Consider the following 22,472-nt stretch of genomic DNA (forward strand, 5'->3'; position numbering starts at 1 on the left):
TTAAACTGAGGAATGAAAGAGAGCTTAGAAAGCAAAGGTAAGATTTGACAAAGAAGTGAACAGATCAGTGACATTTTTACCATTTCTTACATTTGAACCTACCAGCGTTCAAATACATCACTCTCTTAAGTGGAGAGATGTGTTGTTATATGCTTGCAGTGCCATTTAACAAAGGCCTCCTTAGAGGATTTCTTTTTTGTCCAAAGGGCAAAAATTTAACCTTTACCATTTACAATTTTATCTTTAACACTGGGTAACTAAAAAGCCATTAAAAAGTTTCACCAGAAAACCAGTGAAAGTAAGCCTATGTAAACTTTACTATGAATGGCTTTAAAAAAAATATTCAGTTTTATGAAACAACCACCTGGTTTTTCTTCCTTTTTCACTTTTTCTAGTTCTGCAGAGGATTGGGGTTTACTACTCATCCTACTCAAAGATGTGCTCCTCTTCTTTTCTGTTCCTCCTAGAGACCAAGCGTAAGGAAAATTATTTTTAAAAAGATACATAAATATGTGATTTCCTAAATTGCCATCCCATGCTTTGCTTCTGCCAATCAGCTAAAAACACCAATCTATCATTATGAAGCACTGTTTTCTCATGAGCTAAATGATTTGGCTACCACTTGTCTACTCTCCCCCCACCCTTCCACTTTTCAGAGGAATAAGGCTGGTTTACAGAGACAGTTATCCAACATCTGGCACTGCAATGAGCATAACAATATCTGTGCCACAGTGCACAGACCACATGAATGCCTGAATGAAAACAGTCACAATGAAACTGGGACATGGTTTAAAGTCAACTTCAAATATCCCATTTACTGCCTCCCAATTCTCAATACAAACTGGTTTCTAGCACCTTTCTGTTCCCCCTGCGAACCTTTGAGTGCTGACTGCTGGGAATGTAGAGGAACTTTGTTATTCAGTCTGTTTAATGAGGCACTTCTCTTTGTGGTACCTGGAAGTGAAAGTGCATGGATTAATTATGTTGAAAAGCCCAGAGGTCCCCTCCAACACCTGCCCCACTTCCTTAAGATAGAGAAGAATGATTAAGTTACTTTATGATACTGAATTCTTCAGAAGCAGCAAAACTGGATCAGGGAAGAATCACTTTATATAAAGCATTATTTCTTATATTCCAGCATATTACTGATCACAGCAGCAGGATGTCAGTCACAACAGATTCTTGTTTGACCTATTGAGGCCATCCTTATACACCTTTTAAAATAAATGAGAACTTTAAAAGGCCATTTCTCACATTCTCTATGAGTGAGCTCAGAATTAACACAGAACACAGCTGATGAAATACTCCACTGATCCAGGGACAGGCATCTTCCTCTCATTTCTACATTCTTCTCCTCTACCTTCCCAAGCACACACACACACACAACAGAAGCAATCTGGTTAATTCTGAGACTGTATTTTCTGTCCCCTGAATTTACCCATCCTGTTACCAAACAGCCATTTCTCCCTGAGCAACAGATCAAGAGCACAGGATTGCTCTAAGTCAATCTCTACATCCTGACCACATAGATCACTTGGAGTCCTGTCCAAATTTGTTGTATTTCAGGCCACCTAAGAATTTTTCCTCCAAAGTGACCAAGGATTCACAAAGGATTTCAGGGTACGACAGTAAGTTTGAAAGCAATCCCAATTAGTTGATAATTAGTGACTTCCTTTGTTAGTAGCTTAATTTGTACTTTACCAACCTGCTTCTGACTCATACTCAGAGCTGAACCCTCCAGACACATCATATATAAATATAATTTAAAGTCACAAGCAGCCTCCAGTGACTCAGAGCCCCTGCCAGTACAGATATAGTCACTGATTTCCCTACCAGGCACACAGAGTATGAACACAAGTTATAATGCTGCATCACCTTCCAACATGAACCAGTGAAAGCACCTTTAGCTGTGTGTCTGTGTCAGGAATTCTTCTGGCACAGCTTGTTTGATCAAAGGCTGCAGATTAGCAGAACACTGCAGCACAGACCTAGTTGAATCTGGTTTTGTATTAAACAGCTTTTAGCTTTTTCATGTTTTTCATCATTTTGTTAAAAAAAGAAAATCAAATTCAAACCCCCACACATTTGGAATACAGGCAGGCTACTATGAAACTTTGGGAAGATTCCCCACAAGGAAATCTCAGGCTAAAACAAGCTGATATGTGCTCACACGAATGATTTTTATTTATCTTAACAAGTAGATTAGGACAATTTCTCGTGTTTCATAATTATTTTTTTTTTTGATTTCCAGCAGGCTGATTGCCCTCTGCACCAATACATTCTATAAATCATGGTAGAGAGGAGACTCACATGCACAGGTTTAGCAGAATGGAAAAAACCAGAGAACTCTCTCATTCTCTACATGCCTGCTAAGACTAGTTGTGTGATGCACATTTTAAACATGACACGCTGCAGCCAGGAGTTTCATCCACCCCAAAGATGCAATTCAAAGTGAGACTGGAGGCCACAGAAAATGGTAGATGATCCATCTCTAGAGTGCAAACACTTTCAGAAACCGTTAAAAAAAAATAAGAAAACAGAAATGGCCTGGCAGCAACTATTCCCTGGTAGTCACTGGAACAGAAAATAACCCAGAATGCTTGCAAGCAGTGGTGTGCACTAACAGTTTAAGAAATACATAATTTGAGTATCAGTATCAAGATTACACTAAATTATTGGGCTAGGAAGCTGTGTCAGAGCTGCACACTATGGCTACAATCATGATAGAACTCCAGGTCAAAGCAACACCATCTCCTCCCACCCAAAAAGAACTCCCACAGGTGACATTATTTTTCATGCATCCTTCTCTATTTGGTTAAAGCAGAATTCTAATACTAAAAAGAAAGTGTGTCTACACAGTACAGGCACACCAGAACTATGTCAAAACTAAGTTGATTTTTTCCTTTCTACAGGCAATCAAAAGACTGAAGCTGTCTAACAGAACAAGGCAAAGTTTATTTATGTACTATTTCTATTTTGCTGAAATTTTAGGGTGGGAATTAAGGCATGCAAACCTGTAAAGATGATGGGAAGTGATTTGTGAATCAATCATTTACGAAGATTTGACTTTAGTAGCACAATTACAGAAATGAAAAAATAAAAAACCAGCAATTTTTACCGTTACTCTTCTCCTCTAAGAGAGATCACACCAACTGGGTCAAAGCCCTCAACAGTCAAGCTGGATTAACAAATTGCATGAAATGCATTTGAGATCAAAATATGAAGTGAGTCACACGGCAAGGGAGGAGGGAGGACATCATTCCACCTCCTGTCTCCTCCCCAGCCCCAGTTCAGCAGTACCACACACACACACACACTTACTTCGCTCAGAGGCGTTCAGAAGCGCTGCAGACGACGACAACCGTTTGTTGACGGCACCTTCTGCCTGTTTGAGGTTGGCTGTGGACGTGGAGCGTTTGCTGCCTGTGGAGAGAAGTGCTGACTTTAGAACTCACCTTCATACCTGAGGGAGAACCTTTCACACACTGCTGAGAGCTCACTCTGGAAGCATTGCATCCTGAAAGCTATTTTCACTTCTGCTCAATGAGAAACAGAAATGATTTTGCTTTCCTTTGAACAGAGTTGATACCATTAGCAACAGTTGGAACATGCACAGAAAAGGCAGAGTTTAGTGGAGTCATGCCAAGATTTCATGCACATGTATGCAAACAAGGGATTTTTAAACCCTGTGCTCCTAATGTGTAAAGACAAAAGCTACTGAGGCTGTGTGTCGTTACTAGACTGGTAAGAAACAGAGAATAACAATAAAACCTGAAATGCAATAATTTCTTTCTTCATTCTTTCCACAGAGGTATGTCAAAACAGTTTTTCAATCGCTAGTTAATAAACCAAACCAAACCAAACCAAATTATTTTGGAGGGATAAAATCAAGTCCTAAGGAAAGGCAAGAAAACATTCCTGATTACTTCCCAAGGGTTTCTGTAAGTATTTTAGAAATTTCCAATTTTTCTCTAAAAGCTATTCCTTAAGTTCATGTTTCCCATCTATTTTGCAACTCTTCTGAAAATGCCACAAGAAGCATTCTTTTCTGTATGTGTATATGCACAGACAGATATTTACACATAAATCACATCTCGCATGGCAGAATTGCAAGTTTATTACAAGTCAGATAAATAACGGCTTTTTAATTTCAAATAATGTGCTTTCAGGATGAACACTATTCCAGAGTATAAAAGCCTTGGAAAAGCACGTACCTGTTGCTATAGAAACTCACTAAGCAGAAAACATTAATGCACACAAAGTAGTGCAGATGAGGTTAACAAACACACAGAATTGTATACATCAAACACAAATAATCGATTTCACTGTCATATTGGACAGCAAAGATGATTAATCTGAACTCATTAGTGCAGAAGTACCAAAGGATAAAGCAGCACTACTCACCATCTTTTCCCTTTGCCAGCAAGCTACAACAGCCCCTTACAGCCAGAGCCAGCACATAAGGATTGCTATAGACAGCCCTGTGGGAAGCTCTTGGGACAGTGAACAAGAGCAAAGTCTACACAGGATAAGAGGGAGAAAGGGAAATCTACTGAATCTAGTTAAGAAATGAAGAGCTGAGCTTAGTGGATATTTTCCCCAACATAACAAGAAGAAAAAAAAAAAGGGTAGTTTATGAATGAAGCCTGAGAGCTGGGATAACTAAACAGCCTTAAGAGGTTTTATATACGAAAATCAGGAAACACATAATTCACGTATTTGGGCAATTTGGAAGGTAAAGGTTTCCCCCTAGTGTCTGCTCTTAAAAGGAAATCCAGCCTCCTGCTTGAACTCAAGAGAGTCCAAGGCCTGCAAACATCATGGACACTTCACACAAATTTCCCTTGGTTCAAACTAGGACTTCAGGACTTGCGTGACATCTGAGATTTGGTCTATCACCCACTGAGACCCAGATAGCAAAAAGGAAACTTTGCCTTAAGAAAAATTATATTGAACAAAGTTAATTCTTTTCCACCAAGGTTGCAAGTTCTGGAGGCAGGCTGTGCTGTTTTATAAGATATAAGAGGCGATACTTCTACTAGAGAACTCAGAAGAAGAAAGTACTGGCTAAATATGACTGTTCGGACAAGGAAAAAAATCAGTCTCTATATTTTAGGGGAACAGAGGGGAGTGGTGAGAGCATGAGCTACTATCTCAACTGATGCCTTGACAGAAAGAAATCTAATTGGTAAAGGGTGCTCATACAGATATTTGAGTTTTCTTTTTCCAGAAAATCTGAGTTTGCATTAATTGCTTAAGATATTACGAGGTCAGTGCTTTTTCGATCAATACATCTGCAAATATATGATCAGACAGCCTCAACTTTTTCCCTACCTCACCCACAGGACAGCTCCTACAGACTTTAAAGATTTGGATGATTCACTAGAAAAAAAACTTTAGAACACAGACAGGATATTCTCAAGTCAGTCAGTCTGGTTATGTAGCTATTTACAAAATAACTTTTGAAAAAGTATCTCAAATATCTTTCTTTGGGGAAAGTCAGAAAACTTCCCTCATGGGATTTGAAATGGAAGAAGCAAACAACACTCAGCTCACATGATACCAGACTTCTGTATTTTCCTAATGGAAGAGGGAAAGTGCAGCAGCAGAGCCAAAGAAAGCACAGGGCTGCCATGCAGGAAGGCCTGAAACTGGGTAAGGAGCTTGGACACATGGTATCTTAATAAAATCACGATGAGAGTGAGCAGCTTTCAATCCTGGCTTCTCACAGGGTTTCACTGAGAGAGGGAGCTGCAGCACAGCCTATCTGAGCTTGGATGAAATTAGGCTACATAAAATAAGATTAGCTGTCTCTCACTTCCCTCCAAATTTCTACTAGGACGAGGAAGCTCTTTATTTAGAAAGGAGAGGCTCTGGCAGCCCCATTTCTATTCTAATAGCAGGTCTCCACTCCTGAAGCACCTGAATGTCCAGTTCTCCTCAGCAGTCACCACTAAACTGCCTCATTTACCAGGGCTCTGTCATCAAGGATGCTTTATTACACAGCCTGGCCACTTCTCTTGGCAGACCCACACCCTGCCTGTTTCATCTGAGCACTGACAGCAATGTCATCAATGTAACATTTGACTCTGGGGCTTTCATCAATTTTTAAATTTCAGGCCATCAGTAGGATCCTTGCTGTGGTCTCAGTGAATCACACTCTGTACATCCTATGGAATGATGCCTGGGGAAATGTTCAAATTACATGGGTTTCACTTTTCAGAGCACTCTGTATGACCCAAAAGCTCTGCTCTACCAGTCAATATTCCTAAATATTACTGTTGACACGGTCAGTTCATGGAAGACATGTCTGATTCTGGTTTTTTTTGTTTTTTGTTTTTTTTTTTTTGCATAGCAATACAACACACAAGAAAGCCTTTTGTCCTAAAATGAATATTTGAAATCTGCTCCCCCAATGGCTCTCATTTCAAGAAATGGGGCTTTAATCTCAAATCTGCCACAGAAACTGATGTAGAAAAATACTATTGTATTGAAATTTGCTCTATACATGCTACTAAAGACAGTGCACTTCTTGGCCCCAATGATGTAATGCAGCAGAGTTTATATGGTGTCATTTTTCAGAGTAAAACAAAAGGTAATTGTCTTTCCTGCAATTACGTAAATATAAGGTGAAATGGACCAAATAAGGATTTTTTTAGTAAGTCAGCTGGACTTAAGTATCCTACATGGCTTGGGTAGATTTTTCATAATAATTACCTGATGGGCTCTCAGAAAGTTAAACAGAATTACCCTGAAACAGGAATAAATATGAGAAGTGTAAAACCAACCAGGGTTCCACATTATCCACCTCATGTATGAGGACTGCATGCTTGAAACAGTAACATAAAATGAAACACAAATTTAAAACAGTGTGGAAGCACAAGGGTTTGACTAAGACACTGCATTATCTGTTTATCTCCATAGCAATTTTTTTTCCAAATTGGTGCCAAGTTATCCAAATTGATCTATTGTAGCTGAACAATCTGCTCCTCCTCTTGCTACATTATGATGCATAAGTCCCAGCTTAAGCACCTATTATTATATCAGGAGTGTTAGTGTTTGAAGACATTTTATCTTAAATGTGCTTCAGCAGCACTGAAGATCTTCCCTCACAATAAAAAGGACAGACAAAGCTCATTTCCTCACATCAATTAGGAGAGAGCAAAGAACGTTATTTTATGTTTTTTACTAAGTTTAGATTTAAAATAAGGTAGGAAAAACCAGTGATTTCTTAAACATGTAAGGCAAATGTGATTTCCCAGTTTCAAGGTTAAATGATAAATGGTAACGTGGGATACAGCAACTGGATCTAAATACGTATCCAAGGAACACATGTAAAACAGGTAAGCCAATCCAGCCAAACTGGCTAATTTTGGAGAAAATTAGGGATTTGTGCTGTGCAGAATAAGAGAAGAGAGAAGTTAGATAAAATAGACATGCTTCTACTGTGTTGCCAGAATAAGCCAGAGTAGTTAAATCATACTCAGTCAGACTTTCATTGCATTTTGGAGTCTCACTTGTCTCTGTTACAGAACAGCTGCATTGCATTAGTAATGCTGTGGGCATGCACAGACTGTCAGGACTCAGATTCAGCTGGGTCTCAGCTGAGAGTTATCATCATCTCCAATCAACTACAAGAAATAATTTTGCTTATTAAACATATAGCCTTGACAAATATATCAGTGATTCAAAGCATTTCTATGAATGGCTCAGTCTGTGCTCTGGAAAGTGCCAGAAATCCAATGAAAACACATTTAATGTATACAATTATCTTTAGATAATTGGACAGATCTGATTTTGCAAAACCCTTCATGGAAAAAGTATCAAACTGCACAAAGGATTCATTCCCTTTCAGCAAAATACCATTTGATTTTGCAAATGTTACTTCAATTGCTGGTAAAACAAAGCAAGAAAACAAACCAAGCCCTACCATGTACTTTTTGCAAATTAGGCAGCAATGAAAGGATTTGAAATTGCCTTTTAAAAACCCAGACTACTGAACTAATTTTTATTCAAATACTTGCCCCTACGAATTTCTCTTCTCCTACCCATGCTGTATTCAGTCATCTTTAAAAACCCAAATGCACACATCCTGTCCCTGAAAATTCCCTCAGAATGCCATGACTTAAGCTGTAGTTGAATTAGCTGGGAGGGATAGTTAAAGCAAGGAGGGCTGCCTTCTACTTAGGGATCACATTTGTTGCACAGCTGGCCAAGATCCAGGAAAAGATCTACAAGAAGCTGGTTTTCCTTAGTTTCAGAGAAAGAAGAACTCAAGTTTAAAAGGTTAGTAGTAAGTGTAAAACAACAGAAAAAGAACATTTTAGAAATCAATACCACCAGTTCCACCTTCATCTGTGCTCTGTTGTTCTGTAGAAGAAGAAGGTTTGTAAACTAAGTCACGAGGTCAAATAGTAAAAAATGCAAGTTAATTGAAAAATAACAATAACATGTCAAAGCACTTTCAAACGTTATAAACACACACTCAAGCTGACAGATGACAGTAGTAAAACAAACTCAGTACAGTTCCATCAATACAGAAGATACGCTGCATTGAAGCACTTCTTTTATTTTATTCCTTGACAATAACTTAAGTTACTGGTCTTCCAGACAGGTAGCGAATGAAAAGATCTCTTCCAATGCAATCCTGATTTGCTAGTCTGATTTTAGAATGTTTACAAGCAGAAATAGTTAATTGTGTGAAACAGGAAATGATCTGAGCTCAGACTGAAGAGTGCTAAAACACATCACCTAATCCAGAATAGAACCCATGCTCTGAGAAGCTTGGGCAGTGCCCACTGAACCTCATCACCCATGACTGGGCATTCAAGTAATCAGTAAGCATGCTGTAGCTCTAAGGGTGTGTTTAAAACATGTTAGATGTGATATTACAATACAACTGGGTATTTTTGTTTGTTTGTTTTTATCACCAGTCTTAATACTCCATTACATGTACTCCATTTGAAGGACTCAGAATTATTTTAACATTATACATTACAATTCCCCCTATCTGAGGGCTGGGGGCTGGCAATACAATTCTGTCAGGTCTTGTATTTCCCAAGGGGCTTCTCTCTAGCTCTTCTCAAGGTCAAAAACAGTTCTAAGTCTGAGCAGCATTTCAGGGCAAGCACAGATATGATTCTTTCCCCATTAGCTACCCGTAGATCCTGCTTTAATATCCAAGACAGTAAAGGATGCCCAGATCCCTACAAATAGTCCTGCATTTGCCAGTGTTCACATATAATATTCTGCGATTTTAAGCCTACTAGAAAATGTGCTGCTTACCTGTTTTGCTTTCTGAATCTGGAGTTACAGATCCTCCCCATGACCATCTCTTCTGCCGCGTTTCCAGCCGCTGATTCCGCTCCAAGGTACGATGCATAACTGCTTCGTATCTCTCCTATCAAACAACATCTCCATGAAGCTGTAACCATGAAGCACAGCTACACCAGAGAACAACATACAGACCCACCTCCCCCCTGTGATTTATAATGTTTTACCTAGGCTGCCTGATTAACAAGCTTTTGTTAAAGAAACTATCATGTAAAGAATGTTGAGGGCAATTAATGGCTTCAAAACACTGCAAACATGATTAGGTTGAGCTAAACCACAGATAATCTATTCTACTCTTTACTTAAAATAGCCACCAAACAGATTTCCTATTCAGTAAACAGCACTACTTATTTTCTAAATAGGGATGAACCCCAAACTGAACAAGAGTAATTGCTTACCCCTTAAACTATTTATATTCTGAAGTTATTTCTAAAAGGTGATAAGAATTTTCATTATAGAATAACAAATAGAAGTTATTTGTATTCTCAAAGAACTATACAAACACTGACCCAAGTCTTAACAGACATTAGGAGACATATGATGAAATTACAAACAGCAAGACAAAGGCAAAACTGCAAAAAAAAGACTGATTAACTCCAGAATCAACTCAGCAACCACTGCTGACAGGACAAAGGGGGCTGAAAGAAGCTTTTGCTCCTGTCTCACAACGAGTAACTGCTAACAGAGGAGCTTCGGCTCTTGTGCATAAGGATGAACTGTAAAACTGTTTCTTGCCAGCCAGGTTTCCACACGTGTCAACAACAGATTTCTCTTCTGAAATAGTTATATCCCAAGTGATCTTTTGAAGCAGTATTTACTGCTGATACACTGCAGTGAGATGCCAAGGGAACTCATTATCCAGCCACTTCTCGCTCTTGAAGACAAAACTTTCACCTTCTTTCTACACCATTTCACAACACAAACTAAAACAGTCACAGTGACAAACAGACCATGTAAACTTGGAAGGAAAGGAGGAGGATTCTGCTCCCTGACAAAAGAGAAAACTAGAAGTTTTTGTTTGAAATACAAAGTTTTGCTTCCCCTCTATTAGAGAAACCTGAACTAGAGTGCTAAAGGTGCCAAAGTACCCAGACATTATGTAACCTGTATTGTATTTCCAAGGAGGTACCTGCAGCGTGGTAATTCTTCAGTCACAGTTAAAGACAGAGGCTTCACCTTACTAACAGAAACAAATTCAAGACATCAATACAGTATGCACAGATGTACAGAATAACTGAGTAGCTGTGACAAGACAGGTATCTCAATCCTAGACATGGCTAGTGGTCTTCAAGACTTAGGCAGAGAACCACTTCTTCCACAGTATTTGCTATTGTGCTGCTGCTTCTACTCTTAAGAAAGATGATTAACTAAATGAGACTTGGCTGAATGTAAACAATAATGCTGAAGGCTATGCATTTTTTAGATACTCCTATCTACTAAATTTACAATTGTAGATGGTATCTTGCTGGCAAAATTGATCTAAGATAGCTTAGCTTCTTTAAAAGTGATTTCTTTCTGCAAAGTAAAGATCTGTTTTCACTTTCTGGTTGAAGGCACGGTTTACAGGTCAAATCCACACTGTTTTCTCACCTGCCAGATTCTTCATGCATAAATCCCTATGTAAAAGGTCATCTTCAGGGACTTAGTAAAAGACAAGGTTAACAACAATCAAACTCATCAGCTAATCTTGCCTTCCTTGATTATTCACCCAGATGGCCACTTAAAAATATATCCACCATCCTCAAGATTACATGAATAAATGTAATAAATGTAAAGGTGACACCTCTTAAAGTAGAAGGGATGCTTTTTGCATAAAGTAGTTGCTTAAAGAGATGATGCAGCACTGGACTGCAGTCACAGCCCACCCAAACATTTCTGTTCTCCAGCAATGTAAACTATTCCATGAAGTTCAAATGGAATATCAATCTGATCACACCCAGGAGCTGATTACAGAAAACCAAATACCATTGTACTGCAAGTCAAAAAGGGTAAAGATGGATTGCTAGAACAATGTAACAACAGCTGGACTCCAAGGGAGCAGCCAGCCAGGCTTAGGGGCTCTTCCCCAGTGACCCACAGCAAGTTCTTACACCCAGCTTACAAAAGCGTGGATGTGTGATGCCTCCACTGCTGACACCCTGGAAACAAACCCTCCCAGAACTCACACCACATTTCATATGCACTAGCAGAGCTACTCATCAAAATGGATGGAATAACTTCATCTATTTATTCCTGCTTTCAGCTTCTGTCCATTTGCGATGAGCCCCAGAAATCAAATACTGCTTTGCTGGTCCGTGTGCAGTCAGAGCAAAGGCAAAGGGCCCAGTGACAACAGTTCAAAGCAGTTGTAGTTCACTACACAGTTCAAAGCAGCAAATGGTAACTACACAGATAACATCATCAACTGCTCATCATATAGTAATGAGCTCTAATTTAGAAGAACTGAAAGAATGGGAGACTCTCAGGCCACACCAGGGCTCCCAGGAAGGAAGACACAGAAATAAGAGAAGTCTAAGACCTGTCACCCACACTGATTAACAAACAGACTCTACAAAGTGCACTGAAGGAATGTAGAAATCTGGGAATATAAGGTAGGGTTTTTGGTTGTGTGAAAAATAACCAGTGGCCAAAGAGCAGCCACAGCTCCTGAAGTCCCAGCTGCTTTGAGTACAGCTAAAGCTGTATGGGGAAGGAGGGCATACGTGTACACAGCCCATCATAGTGATGTGGAAAATACTTTCATGTTCTGATACATTCACCACTTCCACAGTTTTCGATTTCCCACCACTTCAGACCATGATAATGTAAGAAAATAATGGAGTTTCTTAAAAAGTATAGAACTTTGACATGTTGTACCTTTTCCTCCTCTATTTTTTGTTTCCTCTTTTCTTCTACTGCTGCCCTCCGTTGTTCCTCTTTCTGCTTCATTTCTTTTAGCTTTCTCTGCCTTTCTTCTAACTGTTTTTCATACTGGAGTTTTGCTTTTCTCTCCTTTTCAAGGATCTGTGTCTCTTTGGCAGCTGTAAATTTTTAAGAAAAAATGAAAATCAAATTTAACCATTCACTGATGCTGCAATGCAAGTTATAGGCCAAAGACTACCCAGGCAGAATTATTACCACTTAAAATGAAAACATACAGCAAGATGAGCTTGCAGAGCTGGATGACAATGCACAATGACATTCTGTCCCCAGGTTAGGGTGGAATCAGAACCTTGCCTTACACTAGACCTTACTGTCTAGACAGGACTATCAGGATAGGCATATCCCCTATGTTAAGCACATACTTTTCTTGTCAACATAATAGTGCAGTCTTTGCAAGAAAGTAGTAAGTAAGAATCAATAGCCTGAATTTTCTGTGTTGCAATTTTCCTTTTTTTTTTAAGAACAAAATATAATGAAAAGAGTTAAAGCACTGAGTGACAAGATGGGAAAACCCCAAGTTCCTGCATCTGAATTCAAAATAGTTCTCTCGCTGTTCTCTGCAGCCTCCACCAAGGAACAGCTGTGTGCAGTTTAACAGGAAGCTCCAGGTTCTGTGACACAAAGCTAGTGGCTGAATGCAAAGTGTATTTTCCATGGCTAGACAGATGAAATGAACCAAGAGACCAGATAATTACACCAACAATGCACAGGCAGTATCTACATAGAGAGCCCCCAAAATATTTCTGGATTGATATGTGTTTTAGTCCCACCCTCTCCCCATGTTAGGATAACACAATCACTCCTGTTATTTTTATGTTAACAAACAAACACACAGGTCTGAGAGACACCACTCCCCTCAAGCTGGGAGCTCAAGACCCAGGACTGCAGGGCTCACTGTGACCCTTTCATCTCTGACTGCACACACATGCACTGATCAACATTGCAAGCAGCATAAAGCTGGGCAAGACTTTTCTGCTGTTCTCTAGGTCTCAGATTCCCTGCTAAGACAAAGTGTATACTGCTGATACTCCAATCCAGGAGTCATTTCAGTGTGCTGGGAAACAAGGGAACCAGTGTTCAAGGCAAACAAGCCATTCAACTAACTAAATCCTTTTTCATTTTCTCTGAATTGGCATTACCTAAACCTCAGTCTTCAGGGCTACAGGAAGCAGTTTTAAGCTAAAATTTTTATTTTCAAAAGTGTTTTTGTTGAGGATTTCAGTAAGAAATTGGCTAAATTTTCTTGGTGGTCACTAAGAAACAGAAGGTCAAAAGTGATACAGAGCTTCAAGAAGCTAAAACTCTCTGCAGCATTTTCCTCTCAAATCAAATACTTTTTCATTCAGGTTCACAGATGGTCACTGATGCAAGACCAAAAGTAGACCTTGTTTCTTGTCCCCAGCAAGCTGGAAAAAAGTGACTGAACGAGGAATAAGTTATTCCTTTATCACAAACATTTCAGAAAACTGTATTTTAAATGAAACATGAAAATACCATGTTGCTTTTCCCGCTCTTCTCTACGCTCCCTGGCCAGTCTTTGCCTTTCTTCTGTTCTTAGAGTGGAGCCATCTATCACTGTCAAAACAAAAATTGAAGACACACAATTGTTAGTTATTTTGAACATTCAAATTTAAATAAAAAGTCAAAAGTCTTTACTATCAAAAGGAGAATGAAACTTCCTGAGAGATGCATGTACCAGCAAATCACTGCACACTTCATATAGAGATTCAAGTTGTCATCTGAAAAATTCATAGGAAGCTAAACACCCTCCCTTTTCCATTCTCTCACAACAACCAACCCACTGTTTTTAATAAGTGCAGGAGAAAGCAGACACCATATCAAAGGCTAAATGTGTACAGTCAAAGGAAAGACTAAGCAGTAGCCAGATATATGTGAGAACATATCCTTATTCCAAATCCAGCTCTGATCCTCACTCTTGTACATACTAAATTCCATGAACAAGAATTACAGGAATCTAGGAAAATTTAACCTCAGAACAAATTGTTCACCTGTCACAACCAATTCAGAGCACTGCAGGACAGCTCATTTCCAGGCTAAGCAGAACCAAGACTGCTTAGATCTTTTCAGGTATAAAAACTTGAATTTCAGCAACAAGTGAACTGGTAGGTGTTGCCCAGTGCACAAAACAGTAACTAATTTTGCTGTTATGCTCTGTCTACAAGACAGGCACCTTCAACTGAACTCTGAGCCAGTCAAGAGCAGAAATCTGCCATGAAAACCAGACCTTTAATGAATCTACCAACCATCTACCAGGTGGCTCTGGCCTCTGATGCCTCCTGAAGAGCACCAAACTCCTTTCTAAAATATGTTCTCTTTGTTGCCTACTAACTCTCCCTTGTGAACCCAGCACTTCATGAAGGGCAATGACCAATAATTGTACCTGGTTTAGTTGCTGTCTTTATTGAGGTCTGGACTGCAAGAGGGCTAATGCCACTTTGGCTTCTTCTTTCTTCTGCTATGGCTTGGGCTGCAGCAACTGTGAGAAAAAGTAATTCCATATTAAGAAAAGCTCCACAACTGAAACTCAATAAGTAAATATCTAAAATACATAAAATTCCATTTGAGGTTGCTGATCTTTTTATTAAATAACTAACTGTGGGCTGCTTAACTTGTAAGGAAAAACTTGTCAAGTGAAACCTCAGATCTGGCACAGCTTTTCTTTTTAAAAACCACAGTTACAAAACCTATGTTTTCAAATGTGCAGCCAAGGACTACAGTTTCAAAAAGATCAAACTTATTATATAACTCTTCTAAGACAAATCCAAGTATTTAGCACAGTTACAAGTCTGACTTACACTTACTAATAAATACTCTTTGCTACCACATGTGCATTTTTGGGCTGGATATACTTATGTAATAGTCCATTAGCACTGGCAGAATCATATTCTGATGAGACCTGGCAGGGAAAGGTTTATGAAGACCTGTCATTACTTGATCACATGAAACAGAAAGTGGATAAGCTGCATAAAGTGAACCATTACAGGATGCTTACACTGTACTTCTAAAACTGGATCTTCAAAAATAAATTTTAATTGTAAATTAGACTCCAATACTGTAATTTGAGCATTCATTCACCTTATTCAGGTTTCAGCAAGGTGAGCACAGTAGCTATGACTCGCAGTTAGTAATACAGAAAGGAAATGCTACCAATATTAATGTTGCTAAAATAATGAAACCCATTAAGAAGTCAGAGAGACTAATTTACTGTATCACTTTCCACAGATTTTCTTTATTTTAGTGTCAACTTTCACTAATCATCTTGCAGGGTGTGAAGTGGTATAGGGAGAGCAGGCAGGGCAACCCGTAAGGCAGCATTACCCCACTTTCCTGCACAGCTCAAATGGGAATGTTCTCACACAGTGACACCTTGTTCTCACCTTGGCTGACAGATACTGGGAGCTCAACTTTGCTCCTAAGAGGAGCCCAACTTCAGGGGACGCAAGAGAACACATCACACAACCAACCAACCAGAGAAAGACAAGGCCTGTTTTACACAGAAAAGGCAATCCACAAAAGGAACGTGTAACTCCTGTGAACATGAAGGACCAACAGCAGAATCTGGCATTATATTTTAAAAAAGAAGACAACAGCTTTGCCAATGATCTCAGACTTCCCTTTAATATGAGTAGTGCAGAATGCAAAGGAGGAAGGAAGAGTCTCCCTCTTCTCCATGCATTGCCATGACAACTAGTTGTGTCATGGTAATAACCCTCCCTAAGGCTGTGCCCAAGAACAATCACCTCAAAGTGTTTAATCCCATGTGATGTCAGTGATAAATGCTGATTACAATACTTATTCAGCAACTCTAAATTGTCACCCGCAGCTGTTGCCATGTCTTGAATTAATTTTTCACTACAGCAGCAAACAAAAGTCTTCCTCAGTTCCATCCTATACATCTCTGAGGCTCTTTTCAAACTCAGAGACCAGATATATCATGACATGGTGAGATTACCCATGGGCAGAGAGAACAGCTAAAAAAGGGACTCACTGTAATTTCACCATCTAGATTAGAAGTCAGATAAAAATCTGATTTTTGTACACTTTTGCACGCCACATGGATGGGAATCTAGTCCAAAAAATACCAGGTGGAGAACAACAAAGTTATCTATTCTAACACAATTAAAAGTGAAAACAGCCAGAGGAAAAGCAGCCCACTGCAGGTGTGCTGAGAACAGAAATATACACACAGGGCATTAGTATCCAGGCACCCCTGGACATCACAAAGGCTGAAGGAGCATAAGGTTCCTCAAATACCATTTAGATTTCAGACACAGAAATCCAGGTACATCTTCCTTCAGTCTCCACCAGCAAGGGAGGAGACAGGAGGTGCCCAGGCAGCCTGAGCCAACTCAGCCCAGCTGGGAAAAGAGCCCAACAGAAGAAACTCACTCCTCTCCTACACACCAGGTTTAGTTAAGACCACTACTGGAATTTTGCCTCAACTCTCAAAGTTTAAACATCTGAACATCTGTAACAAAGTTGTAGTAAGAAGCAAGCTGCAATTAAACAGGTACAACAGTCATCTTATTTTATTTGCAGAAATATTTTACTATTAGAAATCCTACTGAACAAACCAGTCATAATGGATGTGGGAGATTGTTTATTTTCAAATGAATACATAAATACATAAACAGTTGAATAATGTTCATGATTAGAAGGCATTCATTTAAAAAGATTTAAAAATCTGCAAAGCAATTAGTTCATCTTAATTAATTAAGGTTGCAAAAGATTAGTTGAGGTTCTACAGAACAGGAAAGTGGGTTACAGAAACAGTTCAGCTTGCAAAGGACACAGAGGTGAAAAAAGCCTAGAAATAGTCAGGCAAAGGATTTTGTATGTCAGGGGTTTTATATGGCAGTTAAAATATTTTGTGTTTGCTGCTTCAATGCTTCATTACTTGCATAGAAACAATGTCTTCACAAATTTGAAAGCAGCACATTTAGGGCACCATGAGTGCACCTTCGTGTCACACAGATGTGATCCATTCATCCAACAGAAATCCAGAACGAAATGTGAACTGGGGATTGGAACAAAAGATCATTAAAAGGGAAACAGCCATCACATTAGATATGTCCCTGAGATGTGCAAGCTCAGTTTCACTAAATCTCTGGTCAACAGACAGGTTTTATGTTCCTTGTAAATTTTATGGTAAACTTGCAATATCAAACTGATTTTCAAAATCCCCTTTTTACTACTTACTCTAGGAGAAAATGAGTTGCATATTGTTGCACCCTGCAACCTTTAAAAAAATACAAATTTATTTTGCTTTAATATGATAAAAGAAATCTAAATTATTAATAACTTTAAACGTTCTTTGGCACAGATACCTATAATGTCTGTGCCTATTTTTCCATAATGAATGTAGCAGTCTGCTATGGAGCAAAGCTTCGTGGAAAAGAATTTTCCACAAGACCTATCTCTGTAAAAGAAGCCTAATACTTCTGTAATGAATCAGGATACCCCAGAACAGGAAACCAGTTAACAACCATTTCACTAGAACTTGTGTCACATGCTGCATTAGTGGGGGGTGCCTTCATGGACATATTCAGCAAACTTCCTGGAGAAGAAAAATTCTCTTACAGGCAAATTAAATCTCATTTCTATTCTGAGCTTCCCCTCCCACAGTAGTCACCAAAGGCTTTCACAACTATAATTTGTGATCAGTATAATGTATGTGTTTATTTTACAGTAGTCTACCTTTAAATGCTCCAGGTAAAATTAATAAAAGTATAAGCCACACATGTGGCCAATAATAATAATATCTGCATTCAGGCATAATAAAGTAGGCCTATTTGGAACATGAAATGGTTAGGGGATTTGGGAAGCAGTTTTCCTTCTGTGCCCTCATCACCATTTAGCACCATGTGTCTGGCCAAGGGTATCACAGATAAACCAAACCCACAGAAGCACCAGGAACCAGCCACTGTGGAAGACAACATTCCAGATACATCCAACTCTCCCAGTTTCACCTCCAGCTCAGGATCACAGAGTCTGTGCAGGTGCTGTGGTGCCTCCCTCGCACTGAGCACGACGGGACTTCCTTCGCTGATCAGGTTTCCAATATGCCCTGAGAAGACCAGTGCTAAAAATAAACTCTGATTTCTATTTCAACCCTTGCACAGAGCTAATACCCTTGGCCCCTGCCAAGACTGGCAAAGGACCCACTGCTGTTCTTAGCAAACCTCATTAGGGACTGGAGCTGCTCCGTCCCTTTGCCCAGCGAGGTTTAGGGATTCCATCCCATCGCCTCTCCTGGTATCCATGACCCAGCCAGATGCTGCCCCACTTGCTTTCCCAACCCGTGCAGAACCAGAAAGGAGAGCAGAATATGCCAACTTTCAAAGCAATCCTTCTGCTTCTTATGATTTAATGACAAAGCAAACAAACAAAAAAAATCCCAGACTAAGCCTTTGAAACAGGAGGTGTTAGAAGATGTCCTGAATGGAAGGCACTGTTGGAAATCTAAATTTTCTGCAAAAGTTTAAAGCAGGTAGCAAGAAGCCAAAACTCAATCCATGAACCAAAAGTGAATGGCCCAGCAAAATATCTCTAATTTTATAGCAAACTGTGCCAACTCTGCAAGATGCCATTTTTGTCTTGCTCCACTACAGGGAGTTACTGTTTGTCAGCAAGGGTTCTGATCCTTTTCCTTTTAATAACAGTTGCACATGCTTCCAGGAAAGACAAGGGAAGTTAGCATTTAAGTTTGAGATTTATGCACACTGCCTTTTAAGCTGATTTCCACTCATTAATTAATACAGGTTAAGACAAATGGATGCAAGATCATATGCTTGATGCTTTAAGAAAAACTGGATATTGGTTTTACACCATTACCTCACACAAACAGGTGGACAACACAGAAAGTTGAACCGTGAAAAGAAAGCCCTCTCTGCATGCACTCCTCTTTTCCCTGCTTTCCCCCTTCTTTCTGTCTTTCCCTGCTGATTCTCACATCCCATCTTTGGGCTGCAAGGACTGACAGGCTCCACAACCAAACACGTGAGCCTCCCGTAGGCACCTTCTGATGGACCAGCTGGAAGGCAGATGGTTCTCCTGTTTTGTCTGGGCAGTCACCAGATGGAAAGCACACAGATCTCCAGAAAGCAGTGCATGCTGCCTCTCAGCTTCAGCAGGCCAGAAGAGCTTCCTATTGTCTTATCCTTATCCCAGACTGTATTTGCACTCTTGGTTCTACATTCATTCCCTATGTGGGATACCTATTTTATTACTTTTGTGTGTTTTCCTCCCTTTAAGACCATTTCTGCAGGTAATTCTGTACAACAATCTGGTTGTACAATCTGGTTTTCCTCCCAGTCAATGCTTAAGGAAGTTTAAGATGATTTCTTCAGTTCACTACAAGTATTCATCCCACTGGAAAACTCTTAACACAAACATTCCTTTGCAGTATGTGAAATTAGCATCTCCCCGAGTAAGTATTTGAGAATATATTTCAAGAATGTACGTTTTTATTTATCCTTAAGCATCCACACCCAGACTAAGAGCTAGAAACATTTTAAAAAATATCACATAATTAACAAAACACTACTTATTTCTTATAAGGAAACCTGCAAAGATACATCTGAAGTAATCTCAAGGACAGGTTGTTCAGCCTAGGGCGTGATCAGAGAGGCACCAGGAAGGTTGCCGGTTAATTTGTGGGTTGATCTCTGTACACTTTACCCTCGGGGAAACACATAATCTAAACCAAACTTGAATGTAATACAAGCACAGACCAAAGAATCAAAATTCATCCTTAAAAGAACTGGCAGCCACCTCCAAAAACTTTCTACAGAGATGCTACACCATTGTGTGACAGCCACATCAGAAGTGTACTATCCTTAGTCTGAACCCTACCGAGAACGTATCTGCTATGGCGTCTCACTGATTCCTGCTGCCACTTGTATTCTCTTATTTTAACCTTGCTCCCATTGCTCAGCCACAAATTATGCTTCTCTCTACTTAATGGGAAAAGCAAGGGCCAGTACAATGCTTAAAGACAACAAAGAGATGTCACCACCTCTTCCAGAAGCCATCACGAGGTTGGTAAGAAGCACTGTCTGTACTGTGCACAGAGGGCTGACAAGCTAAATCCACCCTCTTCTCTGGAAAAGACACCTGGCTTCACAATTTGGGGTTGTTAGTAAGGTATGTTATTATTCACCTCTTGAAAGAAATTAAAGTGAACCACAGCAGATACTGACTTCCTGCTCCTTTCACTATCCCTTTTGCCACATTCTTCTTCGCCATAGTTCTTCCTCACCTTCCAAAAAAAACATGAAAAAGATTAGCATTCTGCACAATCCACCTTATTTTTTTTTAAAAACATAATCTTTCACCATCTCTTTTGATATGATAACATGATTTGTACAAAAAGGCCCTCCAAAGGGGACACTTCTCCAATTCACACGTCCCCAACTCTCTGCAAGCTCTCATGCAACTCAGATATAGTGACTAATGCTGGGTAGAACACACAAACTAATCTGTTTATTGCACTGTGCATACCAGGCTGATCTGCCCAGTAACTTCTCTCCAGAGGTGATGCTTCCTGCATAAAGGAAGCAGGTCTTACAGCCCCAGCCCTGTTCTTCAGCAAATGGCCATGCCTTGCTGTCTTGTCTTTGCTGCCTGGAAGCACTGTCTTGGTAACACTCAGCCAAAGAGAAGCCAGAGCTTCGGAAAGGCTGGAGTGCTCATTATGTTTTTCAGTGAAAGAATAAGGCACTAAGGTGTTTGTACTCACTGAAAAAATTCTCCACTAGAATACAAAAAGGCTGCACTTCAGATGTAAAGAGAGTATTTCTGCACCATTTCTGTAGATTGGCAACCGTAAACTTTTCTTGCCAACTGCAAAACAAATTGCTTTCATCTGCCTTGACTATTTATATTAGAGATATATTAGACAATGACTGCAATGCTGATGCAATAAACTATGGCCAAGAGTCCCTTGTGAACCTTCTCAAGTGTAACAGAAATCAATATTTACCTGTTTCTGCATACTGAAAATTCCAAAGTACCCAAATACACTGGACTAAAATGAAAGCAGTCTATGTAATAAATATGCCCTTACATAGTTTCATGTAAATTCATTGTGAAATTTAGTAGTGACATAAATGCTTACAGGTAGGTGTATACATACAGATTAAACACTCCAAACTGAACAGAATTAGACACAGCTTTAACAGCTACAGAAGGACCAAAAAAGTAAAACAGCAGAGTTTTAAACATAGAGTGCAAGATTATTAGTAACTGCTCTGTTTATCTTACAGATAATTCTCTTTCATTAATAACACCTTCCAACGCCTCAGGAGTATATGTGTTGTTCCTCACACTGGACTGGCTTCAGAGATGCCAGAGCAGTCCCGCTGTACCCTGCTCTGAGCAGTTTAGTTCCCACTGGAATTCTAGCTCAAGCGTGGGTAAGAGGTACAGAAATCAGCTCTCTCTGCTTTACTCCTCCAGTTCTGGAGGCTGCCTAAAACTGACTCCTCTTCACACTCCTGCACAGCCACAGTAAAAAGTAACTTCAAGACAAACTTCTGCTCTCTTCTCTTATTTCACATCTGTTTTTCTCATTGTGTTATTTCTTTCTTTTACAGTGCACTATCCCTAACGCTTGGCAATAGCTATCTTCTATCCACTACTCCCCCCTTTCCTGAGCAGTCTGGTTTCTTTTGCTTGCTGGAAGCACGTCCTTGTAAATGCTTTTGTCCTCGTTTGCAGGCTGTGGCCATTGTTTAATACACCCAACCAAACAATGCCAGCAAAGAACACAGCCTAGCACTGCAGAGTCACAACTAACTTGAGACAAACCCTGTGAAAACACCATTTTGAGCTTTCTTAAGGTGGAACGATAACAGCTCCTTTACATGACAGCAGGGAAAACTACTGCTTTTTCCTTTTACACCCGATGAATTTCTTATGGCAACTTCAGAGCTCATTCAAACACTGTGTGCTTCAGAAGAAGAGAGACTGTGTTGGCATTTACCCCTCCAGCCTCAAATCAAGTCACTCAATACAGTGCTCTAGGACAGTGACAGGCCCACAGTGTGTTTAACACAGCAAATCCACTGCACTCTGCTGTACATCTACAGCAGAACAGGGTGGTGTAAAATGTAAAAGGAAATAAACTGTAAATTTTCTTAAAGCTGTACAGTTCACTCAACTAATTAGAAATGAAAGCTCTGAGACATTCCACT

General features: G+C 39.7%; 1 protein-coding gene across 8 annotated transcripts in view; it reads right to left on the minus strand.

Annotated features, from left to right (window-relative positions):
• Window positions 1-22,472, minus strand: part of MAP7D3 (MAP7 domain containing 3) — a 45,589-nt gene that overhangs the window by 17,353 nt on the left and 5,764 nt on the right. For 4 of the 8 annotated variants that reach the window (XM_017816302.1, XM_017816283.1, XM_017816275.1 and 1 more), the window contains exons 2-9: window positions 14,657-14,752; window positions 13,750-13,830; window positions 12,190-12,353; window positions 9,286-9,400; window positions 8,338-8,370; window positions 3,322-3,423; window positions 856-954; window positions 365-463 (exon numbers count right to left, since the gene is read on the minus strand). In XM_017816302.1, the coding sequence (XP_017671791.1) occupies window positions 365-463; window positions 856-954; window positions 3,322-3,423; window positions 8,338-8,370; window positions 9,286-9,400; window positions 12,190-12,353; window positions 13,750-13,830; window positions 14,657-14,752 (789 nt within the window). Of the gene's footprint in view, window positions 1-364; window positions 464-855; window positions 955-3,321; window positions 3,424-8,337; window positions 8,371-9,285; window positions 9,401-12,189; window positions 12,354-13,749; window positions 13,831-14,656; window positions 14,753-20,477; window positions 20,537-22,472 lie in introns of those variants that run through there. The other 4 variants (XM_017816319.1, XM_017816292.1, XM_017816310.1 and 1 more) reach the window with 4 other exon arrangements.

Source organism: Lepidothrix coronata, unplaced genomic scaffold (assembly GCF_001604755.1).
Source record: "Lepidothrix coronata isolate B3197 unplaced genomic scaffold, Lepidothrix_coronata-1.0 Scaffold2, whole genome shotgun sequence".
In the NCBI taxonomy this organism is placed as follows: Eukaryota; Metazoa; Chordata; class Aves; order Passeriformes; family Pipridae; genus Lepidothrix; species Lepidothrix coronata.